The 14,256-nt window shown below is 40.0% G+C and overlaps 1 protein-coding gene across 16 annotated transcripts in view; it reads left to right on the forward strand.

The window, feature by feature from the left end:
• The window catches only part of PPP4R3B (protein phosphatase 4 regulatory subunit 3B), a 119,750-nt gene that overhangs the window by 64,273 nt on the left and 41,221 nt on the right, over positions 1–14,256 (forward strand). For 10 of the 16 annotated variants that reach the window (XM_034953183.3, XM_055107917.2, XM_063594942.1 and 7 more), the window contains 3 exons: positions 87–226; positions 631–815; positions 6,146–6,339. In XM_034953183.3, coding sequence (XP_034809074.1) covers positions 87–226; positions 631–815; positions 6,146–6,339 — 519 coding nt within the window. The remainder of the gene's footprint in view (positions 1–86; positions 227–630; positions 816–6,145; positions 6,340–14,256) is intronic. The other 6 variants (XM_063594936.1, XM_063594938.1, XM_063594937.1 and 3 more) reach the window with 1 other exon arrangement.

Below are 14,256 nucleotides of genomic sequence, written 5' to 3' on the forward strand. Positions count from 1 at the left end.
CTTTAGAACTACAAAACAAAATTTTAAAGTTTTTCTTCTAACAAGCATTGTATTATATTTTAAATGTAAATTTTGTGCTTATACAGGAAGATATCAAGTCTCTTACTGCCCATATAGTTGAAAACTTTTATAAAGCACTTGAATCGATTGAATATGTTCAGACATTCAAAGGATTGAAGACTAAATATGAGCAAGAAAAAGACAGACAAAATCAGAAACTGAACAGGTATTGTTTAAGTATACTGCTTTTATAGCCTACAAAACTGTGTCCAAAATTGTTTGTAGTTCAGATTTTCCATGTGAAATTTACTGAGGAATTTTCTTTCCATCACTGGATAGCATAGAGTTGAATAGGAGGGTAAGGCGTCCCCCCTACCCCATATCATTTATATGTTGAATTACTACTCCATGTTGTAACTTACGAAGAATATTTAGTTTAATTTACAACATCCTAAAATATTTTGGAATGTTCTCTGGCTACATCTTCTATCATTACAGAGATTATTTTGATATAAATTATAGTCAGTTAAAATTACTTCAGTTCATCTTGGTTATACATATTTTTCCTTTAATTCAATCTGATCATGAACTTTAAATCATTACTCAATATTTGTGATATATTTCTTACAGTGTACCATCTATATTGCGTAGTAACAGATTTCGCAGAGATGCAAAAGCCTTGGAAGAGGATGAAGAAATGTGGTTTAATGAAGATGAAGAAGAGGAAGGAAAAGCAGTTGTGGCACCAGTGGAAAAATCTAAGCCAGAAGATGATTTTCCAGATAATTATGAAAAGTTTATGGAGACTAAAAAAGGTATTAAAATTCGGAGTTTTTGCACAGTGTACCCTCTTATTTAGTGCAGAAATTATTTTGTTGCTTGTGAAGGTTTGTTTATAGTTTACAAAGCAAGAAAGACAAAAATTTTATACCAAATTGTGTTCTTTTAAAATTATGTACTTTTTCCAAATCTGTCTGGGAATTGTTTTCATGTTTAAAATGTTTCTCTTCAAACTTGCTATTTTGTAATGCTGTTAATTTGCTAGTTAGAAATTGAATTATCTACTTATACTTTTCTTTCTGTGAATAGTCTTGGCTTTATTTTTATACTGAAATTCTCAGTAGTAACAGAGACCATATAGCTTCATAGAAACCTTCTAGAGTACTTTGCCTGTGTCTTTTACAGCTGATAAACTGAGCTCAAACAAGTAACTTTGCTCTTTGAAATTTTAAAATTACAAAAGTTACATAAAGATATACTAACAAGAGAAGTGAAAAAGTAAAACTTCCCCTGGCTTTCAGATGTGCTTAACTTGTTTTATAAAATGAAGATCTTGCTAGTAATATATCTTTCAAAAGAACTAACCATTTTACTTCTGTGGCCTGAGGAATTACCATTTTTTGGAATACTGCCCTGAGTATATCATTTAAATATTTAATTAAAATTTATACCTTGCTGGGCATGGCGGCTCACGTCTGTAATCCCAGCACTTAGGGAGACTGACGCAGGTGGATCATTTGAGCCCAGGAGTTCCAGACCACCCTGGGTAACATGGTAAAGCCCTGTCTCTACAAAAAAACACAAAAATTAAATGGGCACAGTGGCACTTACCTGGAGTCCCAGCTACTAGGAAGGCTGAGGCTGGAGGATCACTTGAGCCCAGGAGGTCGAAGCTGCAGTGAGCCATGAGCTGCCACTGCACTCCAGCTTAATAACAGAGAAAGACCTTATCTCAAAAACAAAAAAAATTTATGTCTTAGAAGATAAAAGCCTTTCTTGGATTTATTATGTAAGTTTGTGATTTTGAATGTGACATTTTCTAAAGACAATTCTCAGAAAATTAATTTCATTTATTACATTTTCTTTGAAACTATTGTTCGTACTCATTTTCAACTCATTAGTTTGATGAGTTTTATTTGCCTCAGCGTGGCGGAGCAAAAAGCTCATTAAAATATCCTAAGAAATCGGTACCTTTGCTAGACAAATTCTTCTGCCTTTACTCATTACAGGTACTGCCCTGACTATTGTCAAAAGAGGCAGTACAGCCGTATTTGAAGTTCTGTATCCAGTGTTGAGTGAGACGCTGTTAAGAATCATATATAAAAATAATAACCAGATGTTAAAAGGGATTGGACACCTATGTCATAACACAAACAGAAAAAGGAACCTGGAATATTTAGGACTTACGGACTTGATCATTGTCTTTAGGCATTTGGAATATTGACTTGTGAGAGAAATTACTAGGTTTTTACCACGAGTAAAGAAGTGTAGAGTCAGTGAGTGGAAGCTACAGGGAGACAATAAAAGGAAGAGTCAGACAGCTAATGAGATTTTAGATGTATGTGCTAGATACCACAATGTAGAGTTCTAGCATAGAATGGCTAATTTTGTTATAATCCGTAAGGTCCTTTCTAATACTGAGATTTCTAAGATTCTAGCTAATAAAGACTTACCACTTGTATTAGTTCGTTTTATACTGTTAAAAAGAACTACCTAAGACTGGGTAGTTTATGAAGAAAAGAGGTTTGATTAACTCACAGTTCTGTAGGCCTAACAGGAAACATGGCTGAAAGGCTTCGAGAACCTTACAGTCATGGTTGAAGGCGAAAGGAAAGCAAGCATATCTTAACCATGGTGGAGCGGGAGACGGAGAGTGTGAAGGAGGAGGTGCCACGCACTTTTGTTTGTTTGTTTGCTTTTTGAGATGGAGTCTCCTTCTCATTGCCCAGGCTGGAGTGCAGTGGCGTGATCTCGGCTCACTGCAACCTCTGCCACCTGGGCTCAAGCAATTCTCCTGCCTCAGCCTCTCAAGTAGTTGGGATTACAGGCATGCACCACCACACCCGGCTAATTTTTATATTTTTAATAGAGATGGGGTTTCACCATGTTGGCCAGGCTGGTCTTGAACTCCTGGTCTCAGATGATTCACCCACTTTGGCCTCCCAAAGTGCTGGGATTACAGGCATGAGCCACCAAGCCCAGCCAAGGTGCCACACACTTTGAAACAACCAGATCTCGTGAGAACTCACTATCACAAAAATAGCAAGGGGGTTTTCTGCCTCCATGATTCAATCATCTCCTCCAACACCTGGGGATTACAATTCACAATGAGATTTGGGTGGGGACAAGAGCCAAACCATATCATTCCACCCCGGTCCCTCCCTAATTTCATGTCCTTTTTACATTTCAAAACCAATCATGCCTTCCCAACAGTCCCCCATAACTCATTCCAGCATTAACTCAAAAGTCCAAGTCCAAAGTCTCATATGAGACAAAGTAAATCCCTTCTGCCTATGATCCTATAAAATAAAAAACAAGTTAGTTACCTCCAAGATACAATGGGGGTACAGACATTGGGTAAATGCTCCCATTCCAAATGGAAGAAATTGGCCAAAACAAAGGGGCTACAGGCCCTGGGCAAGTGCGAAGCCCAGCAGGGCAGTCTTTAAATCTTAAAGCTCCAAAATAATCTCCTTTGACTCCATGTTTCATATCCAGGGCATGCTGATACAACAGGTAGGCTCCCAGGGCCACGGCTGGCTTCGCCCCTATGGCTTTGCCAGGTACAGCCCCCATGGCTGCTTTCATGGGCTAGAGTTGAGTGCCTGTGGCTTTTCCAGGTGCATGGTGCAAGCTGTTGGTAGATCTACTGTTCTGGGGTCTGGAGGATGGTGGCCCTCTTCTCATGGCTCCACTAGGCAGTATCCCAGTGGGGACTCTGTGTGGGGGCTCCAACCTCACATTTCCCTTCCGCACTGCCCTAGTAGAGGTTCTTCATAAGAGCTCTGCCCCTGCAGCAGATTTCTGCCTAGATATCCAGGCATTTCTATATGTCTTCTGAAATCTAGGTGGTTTGAGAATCAGAGGTTACCAAACCTCAGTTCTTGCCTCTGCCCCACAGGCCCAGTGTCACATGGAAGCCACCAAGAGTTGGGGCTTGCATGCTCTAAAGCCATGGCCCAAGCTGTACCTTGGCTCCTTTTCGCCATGGCTGGAGCTGCAGCACCTGGGATGCAGGGTGTCCCAAGACTGCACAGAGCAGCAGGGCCCTGGGCCCAGCTCACAAAACCATTTTTCCCTCCTAGGCCTCTGGGCCTGTGAATTAACATTTGGTTCCTTGTTACTTATTCAGATTTCTGCAGCCAGCTTGAATTTCTCCCCAGAAAATGGGGTTTTCTTTTCTACTGCATGGTCAGGCTGCAAGTTTTCCAAACTTTATGCTCTGCTCCCTTTTAAATATAAATTCTAATTTCAGACCATCTCTTTCTTCATGCATATGAGCGTACGCTTTTAGAAACAGCCAGAAGGCCTCTTTTTTTTTTTTTTCTGAGATGGAGTCTCTCTCTGTTGCCCAGGCTGGAATGCAGTGGCATGATCTGAGCTCACTGCAACCTCTGCCTCCCAGGTTCAACTGATTGTCCTGCCTCAGCCTCCCAAGTAGCTGGGACTATAGGTGTGTGCCACCACGCCCAGCTAATTTTTGTATTTTTAGTAGAGACAGGGTTTCACCCTGTTGGCCAGGCTGGTCTCCAACTCCTGAGCTCAAGTGGTCCACCCACCTCAGCCTCCCAGAGTGCTGGGGTTACAGGCATGAGCCACTGTGCCCAGCCCAGGCCACCACTTGAATGCTTTGCTGCTTAGAAATTTCTTCCACCAGATACCCTAAATCATCTCTCTCAAGTTCAAGTTCCACAGATCTCTAGGGCAGGGACAAAATGCCGCCAGTCTCTTTGCTAAGGCATACCAAGTATGACCTTTACTCCAGTTCCGAATAAGTTCCTCACCTCCATCTGAGACCTCCTCAGCCTGGACTTCATTGTCCATATCACTGTTAGCATTTTGGTCAAAACCAGTCAACAAGTCTTTAGGAAGTTCCAGACTTTCCCATATCTTCCTGTCTTTTTCTAAGCCCTCCAAATTGTTCCAACCTCTGTCTGTTACCCAGTTCCAAAGTCGCTTCCACGTTTTCAGGTATCTTTTTTTTTTGAGATGGAGTCTTAATCTGTCGTCCATGCTGGTGTGCAGTGGCACAATCTCAGCTCACTGCATCCTCTGCCTCCAGGGTTCAAGCAATTCTCCTGCCTCAGCCACCAGAGCAGCTGGGATTATAGGTGTGCACCACCACCCCCAGCTAATTTTTGTATTTTTAATAGAGAATAGATTTCATCATGTTGGCCAGGCTGATCTTGAACTCCTGACCTCAAGTGATCCACCCTCCTCAGCCACCCAAAGTGCTGGGATTACAGGCGTGAGCCACTGCGCCCTGCCATTTTCAGGTATCTTTATAGCAGTACCACATTCCTGGTACCAATTTTCTGTGTAGTTCGTTTTCACACTGCTCTAAAGAACTACCTGAGACTGTGTAATTTATGAAGAAAAGAGGTATAATTGACTTAAAATTCCACATAGCTGGGGAGGCCTCAGGAAACTTGTGGCGGAAGGTGAATGGGAAACAAGGCATGTGTTACATGGCAGCAGGAGAGAGAGAGCAAGGGGAGAAGTGCCACCCTTTGGAACAACCAGATCTCGTGAGAACTCACTATCACAAGAACAGCAAGGGCGAAATCCACCCCCATGATCCAGTCACCTCTCACCAGGTCCCTCCCCCTGACATGTGGGGATTACAATTTGATTTGCGATTTGGGTGGGGACACAGAGCCAGACCATATCATCACTGTACACATCATGTTCTTTTTCAAAAGTTCTTAGGAAACAAAGGCAATTAATTTTGGTGTTATTTTGTTTTTTGTTTTTTTGTTTTTTTTTTGAGATGGAGTTTCGCTCTTGTTGCCCAGGCTGGAGTGCAGTGGTGCGATCTCGGCTCACCACAACCTCTGCCTCCCAGGTTCAAGTGATTCTCCTGCCTCAGCCTCCCAAGTAGCTAAGATTATAGACATGCGCCACCACACCCGGCTAATTTTGTATTTTTAGTAGAGACGGGGTTTCTCCATGTTGGTCAGGCTGGTCTTGAACTCCGGCCTTGGGTGATCTGCCTGCCTCAGCCTCCCAAAGTGTTGGGATTACAGGCGTGAGCCACCATGCCCGGGCAGCAATGTTTTATAAGTTTTTTAATTACTGCTGTTTTTAGATGTTTTGACTTAGCAGTATTTATTGATATACGTTCAAAATTTTACTTTTGCTTTAGCAAAAGAAAGTGAAGACAAGGAAAACCTTCCCAAAAGGACATCTCCTGGTGGCTTCAAATTTACTTTCTCCCACTCTGCCAGTGCTGCTAATGGAACAAACAGTAAATCTGTAGTGGCTCAGACACCACCAGCAACTTCTAATGGATCCTCTTCCAAAACCACAAACTTGCCTACGTCAGTAACAGCCACCAAGGTAGGTGAAACAGCATTACACACAAACTTTGCTTTTCCTGTCTGTGAGATTTTTTTCATGTTTACTGAAAAAAATTTGGATAATCAAAACAATTTCAATGAATTGTTTAGAATTTTTCTGTTATCAAAACGTTGATTGTAGAATTTTATTTTATTTTATTTTATTTTTTGAGACAGAGTCTCACTCTGTCGCCAGGCTGGAGTGCAGTGGAGTGATCTCGGCTCACTGCAGCCTCCGCCTCCCGGGTTCAAGCAGTTCTCCTGCCTCAGTCTCCCAAGTAGCTGGGACTACAGGCGCGTGCCACCACACCCAGCTAATTTTTGTATTTTTAGTAGAGACGGGGTTTCACCATGTTGGCCAGGATGGTCTCGATCTCTTGACCTCATGATCCGCCCACCTCGGCCTCCCAAAGAGAATTTCATTTTATTTAGGCTTATGATAATAAATGTAAGTAAGCATCCTTCCTCCCTGTCCCCCATTCTATTTTGGAGCACTTAAGTTGATTCTAATATTTCACTGACTACTTAGTGTTACTGCATTTTAAATTATTTTCTTGGATAGTTTAGTAGTAGAATGTCTTCACACATACGGTGAAATTCATCTTCATTAAGTCTATGCCAGTTTATGTTACCATAAACTGTGTATGAGTGTGCCTGGCCAATTGCAGCTTTGCCAGTGCTATAATTATTTTTAGTATTTGCCAGTTAGGTAGGGAAGACAGTATGTAATATCTCATTTCCAATTGTGTATACTTTATTAGTAGTAAGGCTAAATATTAGCCTTTTGAATCTGCTCTTCTCTGCAAATTGGATTATATTATTGTCGATGAATCTTTAGTTAAGGATATTAGACTTTCTGTTGTTCTTATAACAAATGTATTTCCCTTGGTTACTTTTTTTATAAACAAGTTTAAATTTTATATGAAACATTTTTCTTGTTCATATGTTATATGAAATCATCCTTTTTTCCCAAAAAGGAGTGGCTTAAAATAAAAAGGCATAAATATGGGACAACTATTGTATAAAGGTAAAAGACAAGCAGAAACACCTTGGTAGTACATACCTAACTAAAGGAATGCATCTTGTTTGGAACACAAAATATAAGTCTGAGTTTATTTTACAAAAATGTAGAATTTTCATTCAGTAGTATAGTGAGATAGGCTCTTGACAATAGCATTTTCATGGTATTCGGTATTTGAAACATATTTTATGTTTTTCAACTGGAAAATTTTAAAATTAGTTTTCAACTTTATGATGGGACAATTTAGAGTAATATTGTGACACTACATTAAGAATGTTTGGGCTGGGCACAGTATCCTAGCACTGTGGGAGGCCAAGGCAGGAGGATCGCTTGAGCGCAGGAGTCCAAGACCAGTCTGGGCAACAAGGTGAGACCCCATCTCTACAAAAAGTATTAAAAAATTAGCTGGGTGTGGTGGCACACACCTGTGGTCCCAGCTACTCAAGAGTCAGGCAGGAGAATGGTTTGAGCCTGAGAGGTGGAGGCTTCAGTGAGCCATGATCTTGCCACTGCACTCCAGCCTAAACAGGAGAATGAGACCCTGCTCAAAAAAGAATATTTACCATAGGGTTGTATTGTTTGGGTTCAAACCTTGGCTCTGCCTCTTTCTAGCTGTATCACCTTGTATAAGTAATCTCTCTGGGCCTTAAGCTCCCTGCCTTCCTGCTTCGTCGTCGTCGTCGTTGTCGTCATCGTCGTTGTTGTTACAGAGTCTCACTCTGTCACCCAGCCTGGAGTGCAGTGGTGTGATCACAGCTCACTGCCTCCGCCACCTCCTGGGCTCAACTGATCCTCCCACCTCAGCCTCCCGAGTAGCTGGGAGTGCTGGCGCATGCCACTATGCCTGGCTAATTTTTCTATTTTTGGTAGAGATGGGTTTTTGCCATGTTGCCCAGGCTGGTCTCAGACTGCTGGTCTCAAGCAGTCCTGCTCAGCTTCCCACAGTGTTAGGATTAACAGGTGTTAGCCACCATGCCCGGCCGACTTTCTTGTTTTAAAAAGGGGTAAGGTAGTACCTACTTTATAAGCTTGTTGGGAAGATTAAATTATTTAACAAATGTAAAATGCTGAGAACACTGCTTGACACCTTCTCAATATATATTAGCTTTTCTTTTTTTTCTTTTTTTTTTTTAATCAAAGTAATACATGCACGTACTTTCAAAAGTCAAATATTACCAAAAGGCAAGTTTATATTAGAAAAAAATCAGTCCCTCTGTTCCCCTCCACAAAGATACCTTTGAACTCTTTTAGCTGTGTCTTCTATTTCTAATAATATGTCAATACTGCATACCTTTTCTATCCTACTTTTATATCCTACTATTCATTTTGTTTTCCTGTTATATTTTCTGTTATATTTCCCTGAGTTTTTATTATCCTTTCAGATAATTTACTTATGAATGAGCAAAATTAAATGCAAGCACCAACACCTTTTTCACTCTTCTTGACAGTAACAGCAGATTACAGAATACATCTGTTATACATCCTTTTTAGAGATAGGGATAAAAACAGTGTTCTTGGGAAACAGTTGCTCTATCACTGTAGACACAGAATTTTGAAATTAAGCAAGACAGGAGTTGACAGAAGTTAAGCACCACTTTAATTTGCTCTCAACCTTCTTAACAAACCATGCCCACATTCGTAAGTGGTGACAGATTCTTTATCACCAATTGCCCTTTGGTTTAGCCAGTTTCACTAACAGTGTTAATTGCTATAGTTGAAGGCTGGCTAGACATTAGCTACTAATGAATTAAAACATTTGTTTTTATGATATAAATGTCATAAAGACACAAAATACTTCTTTAGTTGTGTAACTGTAAAACATTTTCTATGAGGAAAAATATAAAATCAGAATGAGAAGCCATTTGTGGATACTAAAATAAACACGTCACAGATTCACAGTAGAGAAACCTGTTATTTTGCTTCTTTGTGTAGCAAATTTATCTTGGTGAGCTCTTCATATCAGGACATTAGAGATTTCCTGCATAGAACTTAAAAGTATGGATATAACAATTTATAATTAGCCCCTATCAATGCGATGGGCATTAAAGTTGTTTGCAGCTTTTTGTAGTTAAAATCATTGCTGCAATATGTGACCACTTGCATATATCATTTCATATACGTGTGTATTTCTCTATAGAATGTGCATTTATTATAATGTTCTAGGATTACAGGTGTGCGACACCATGCCTGGCTAATTTTTGTATTTTCAGTAGAGATGGGGTTTCACCATGTTGGCCAGGCTCGTCAGGAACTCCTGATCTTAAGTGATTCACCCACCTCGGCCTCCCAAAGGGCTTTTTCATAGGTTATTGTTGTCATTTATTTTGATCCTTTCTTTCATATTGGAAACTTTACTCAAGTGGTGATCTTAGGATTTCCTTTCATAAAAAAAAATAAGGCAGATTTTAATAAGAGTGCCAAGACAATTTGATGGGGGAAAGAATACTCTTTTTCTTTCTTTCTTTTTTTTTTTTTTTTTTTAGACGGAGTCTTGTTCTGTTGCCCAGGCTGGAGTGCGGTGGTGCAATCTTGGCTCACTGCAAGCTCCGCCTCCCAGGTTCACGCCATTTTCCTACCTCAGCCTCCTGAGTAGCTGGGACTACAGGTGCCCACCACCACGCCTGGCTAATTTTTTGTATTTTTAGTAGAGATGGGATTTCACTGTGTTAGCCAGGATGTTCTCGATCTCCTGACTTCGTGATCTGCCTGCCTCGGCCTCCCAAAGTGTTGGGATTACAGGCGTGAGCCACCGCGCCCGGCCACAATACCCTTTTCAATAAATGTTACAACTGGATATCCACATGCAGAAGAATGAAGTTAGATCCCTATCTCACATCATATACAAAACTCCTCTCAAAATGGATGAAAAGATCCAAATGTAAAAGTTGAAAGTCTAAAACTCTTTTTTAAAAAAAGGCATAAATATCTATGACCTTGGATTTAGGCAGTGATTTCTTAGATATGACACAAATAGCTCAAGTGACAAAAGAAAAATAATAAATTGGACTCATTCAAAATTCAAAAATTTTGTACTCCAAAGGATACTACCATAAATTGAAAAGACAATCCACAAAATGGGAGGAAATATTTGTAAATGATATATCTGATAAGTAACTGGTATCCAGAATATATAAAGAACTCTTACACCTCAGCATGACAACCCCGTTTTAAAATGGACAAAGGATTTTAATAGACATTTCTGCAAAGAAGATACACAAGTGGCCCATATAAACATGTGGAAAGATGTTTAGCATCATTAGTAAGGGAAATGCAAGTCAAAATCACAATATGATAGCATTTCACATCCTCTAGGATAGCTATAATAAAAAAGATGCACAAAAACAAGTGTTGGCAAGAATGTAAATTGTGACACCCATTGCTAGTGAGAATATAAAATAGCACAACAGGCCTGGTGCATCGGCTTATGCCTGTAATCCCAGCATTTTGGGAGGCCGAGGCAGGAGCATCGCTTAAGCCCAGGAGCTCGAGACCAGCCTGGGCAACATGGCAAAACCCCGTCTACAAAAATTAGCTGGACATGGTGGCACATGCCTGTGGTCCCAGCTATTCGGGAGGCTGAGGTGGGAGTATCACTTGAGCCCAGCGGGCAGAGGTTGCAATGAGCCGAGATCACATCACTGCACTTTTGAGTCTCTAAGACAATGTCTCAAGAAATAAATATATAAAAATAAAATGGTGTAGCAGCTTTGGAGTACAGTCTGGCGGTTCCCCAAAAAGTCAGAGTACCATATGACCCAGAGTTACCATATGACCCAGCTACCTCATTTCCTAGGTATATATTGTAAGAAAATTGAAAACATGTGTCCACTGTAAAACTTGTATATGAATGTTAATAGCAGTATTTTTCATAATAGCCAAAAAGTAAGAATAACCCAAATGTCTCTCAGCTGATGAATGGATACACAAAATGTAGCATATTCATACAGTGGATATTATTTGGCCATAAAAAAGAATGAAGTCCTGATATGCTAAGCATAGATTAACTTTGAAAACATTGTGGTAATTGAAGTAAACCAGTCACAAAAGACCACATATTGTATGATTCCATTTATATGAACTGTCCAGAATAAGCAAATCCGCAGAAACAAAGTAGGTTAGTGGTTGCCAAGAGCTGGGTGGTGTGGGGTGTGGTGGGGGAATGAGGACTGTTTATGGGGACTTTTTTTGGTGGGTGAAATGGTGGAAATGTTCTGGAATTGGTGGTGATTACGTAACTTGTGAATATACTAAAACCACTGAATTATATGCTCTAAAAGGGTGAGTTTATGGTGTGTGAAAATTATACACTTTAAAAACTTGACTTTATGGTATGGACTTAGAGAGTAGTGCCCTGCTTTTTTCGGGAGGTGTTAGTTGTTTGTAGTTCCCCCCATACTCCTGTGAAGCCATCTAATTTTTACAGACAAAGCTAGTCTCTTACACCTTGTAAGTATAAGCATGGTTGTTAGTGTTCTGAGTGCCTACATAGCAAAGCTTATTGTGGGGTAGGCGTGTCTGCTCAGTATACAAAATTTAAATTTATTCTTTCATTTTCAGCCTGGCCTTACCCATGCCCTTTACTTTGCCTAAAGTCATGAAGTATATGGTCCTTTGCTCTGTAAAGTTCATTACATTCTCTATAGAGTTTATTCTTTATAGAGTCATTTTCTCTGTAGAATTCTCTGTAGTTGGTGATGGTGGAGGAACAGAAATCTCCTGGCTGTCAGAGGTGTAGAATCAATGACCCAGTTGTCTGTTTTACTATAATTAAACTGTTTTCCCTGCTTTCCCCAATATTTTGGTGCCTTTACTGCCTAGCTTCTTTCTGGGGTTTTCTTAAGACAAATCAGTTTCTCGTTTCTGTATCCCTCTGCAAATACTTAGTTCTTGGCTTCTTCCTGTTGTATGACTTGCCTTGCCTCTGATTTCTCTTTTCCAAAAATGCCTTGGCAACTCTAAACTGCTGTTCTCTCTTCTCCTGTTTTCTTTGCTGGTATTTACTTTTTAAATTTCTTACCTAAATACCCTGCAAAAACAACCCAAATGTCCAACCAGAAATTCAGGAATTAAAGTATATGATGAAGCCGAGCATGGTGGCTCGGCTTTGGGAGTCTGAGGTGGGCAGATCACTTGAGGCCAGGAGTTCAAGGCCAGCCTGGCCAACATGGTGAAACCCCATCTCTACTAAAAATACAAAAGTTAGCCAGGCATGGTGGTGCATGCATGTAGTCCAAGCTACTTGGGTGGCTGAGGCACAGGAATCACTTGCACCCTGGAGACAGAGGTTGCAGTGAACTGAGATCACACAACTGTACTCTAGCTCAGGCGACAGAGCAAGACTCTTAAAAAATAAAAAAAATATATATATATATATATATTCATACCATGGAATGCAAGGGTTTAAAACAATGAAATGGAACTTTATGTACTGACATCAAAAGCTTTTTTTATATGAACATGATTGTAAAAGAGTAAGTATAATTTCAATCTGCTATTTTAAAACAGTACATTTCTAGATACATATTAAAAGTATGGAATCAGCTTCACAAAGTGCATCTCTAGATTACAGGCCTTTTTACTTCCAACATTTCATATTTTGCATTTTTATTATTTTTATTGTAAACATGTTTTAAATGTATGTTAGTTTGCAGAGATAATATAAGTAAAACTCAAATTGTATAACTGAGTTTTTCAGACAATTTATTAATCTTGGGCAGAAACAAGTGTTAACCATTTGGAATACAAATGTTTGTATGTTATGATATGTAATACTAAGCATAATTAAAACTTTGTAACTTTGCTGTCATCTTTTTGATTATCAGATTGGTGCCTTTTTATACCAGAATTATTTCTTGTTTTTCCTCTCTTCCAATTTGTTTGGCTTAGAAACAAAATAATAAAAAAATGATAGTAGTAATAGCAGCTAATAGGACTTATTGAACACTAACTACATACGAAGCACTGTGCTGAAGTGCTTCAGATGTTTGGTTATCAATTTATTTATTTATTTATTTATTTTTGTGATGGAGTCTTGTTCTTGCTGCCCAGGCTGGAGTGCAGTGGTGCAATCTTGGCTCACTGCAGCCTCTGCCTCCCGGGTTCAAGCAATTCTCCTGCCTCAGCCTCTGAAGCAGCTGGGATTACAGGCATGCGCCACCACTCCTGGCTAATTTTTTTATTTTTAGTAGAGATGGAGTTTCACCATGTTGGTCAGGCTGGACTCGAACTCCTGACCTCAGGTGATCCACCTACCTTGGCCTCCCAAAATGCTAGGATTACAGGTGTGAGCCACTGCGCCTGGCCATCAATTTAAATTTCAAAATAGTTCACTGAGGCCTAAATACTACTATACCAATTTTACAGACAAACTGAGGCAGAGGTATTAAACCACTTGCCCAAGGTTTTGTGTTTTTTTTTGTTTTTGTTTTGAGATGGAGTCTTGCTCTGTTGCCCAGGCTAGAGTGCAGTGGTGCAATCTCCACCTCCTGGGTTCAAGAGATTCTCGTCCCTCAGCCTCCCGAGTAGCTGGGACTACAGGTAGGTGCCTGCCATCACGCCAGGCTAATTTTTGTATTTTTAGTAGAGATAGGGTTTTGCTATGTTGGCCAGGCTGGTTTTGAACTCATTATCTCTCAGGTGACCCATCCGCCTCAATCTCCCAAAGTGCTGGGATTACAGGCATAAGCCCAGCCCCAAAGTTTTTTTTTTGTTTTTGTTTTTTTTTACATAAAACGTGGTGTCATTAGAATTTGACATCAGACCTACAGTTAGCCTATTTTTAACAGTTTAGCCATATTGCTTCTTGCATATCCAGACTTAAGATGTGTGTGTGATTAAGTTAAGAAACAGATTCTCAGACAGGTATATAAGTCTTTCTGATAACTGTTTCTAGCTGCC

This window comes from Pan paniscus, chromosome 12 (assembly GCF_029289425.2).
Source record: "Pan paniscus chromosome 12, NHGRI_mPanPan1-v2.0_pri, whole genome shotgun sequence".
Lineage (NCBI taxonomy): Eukaryota > Metazoa > Chordata > Mammalia > Primates > Hominidae > Pan > Pan paniscus.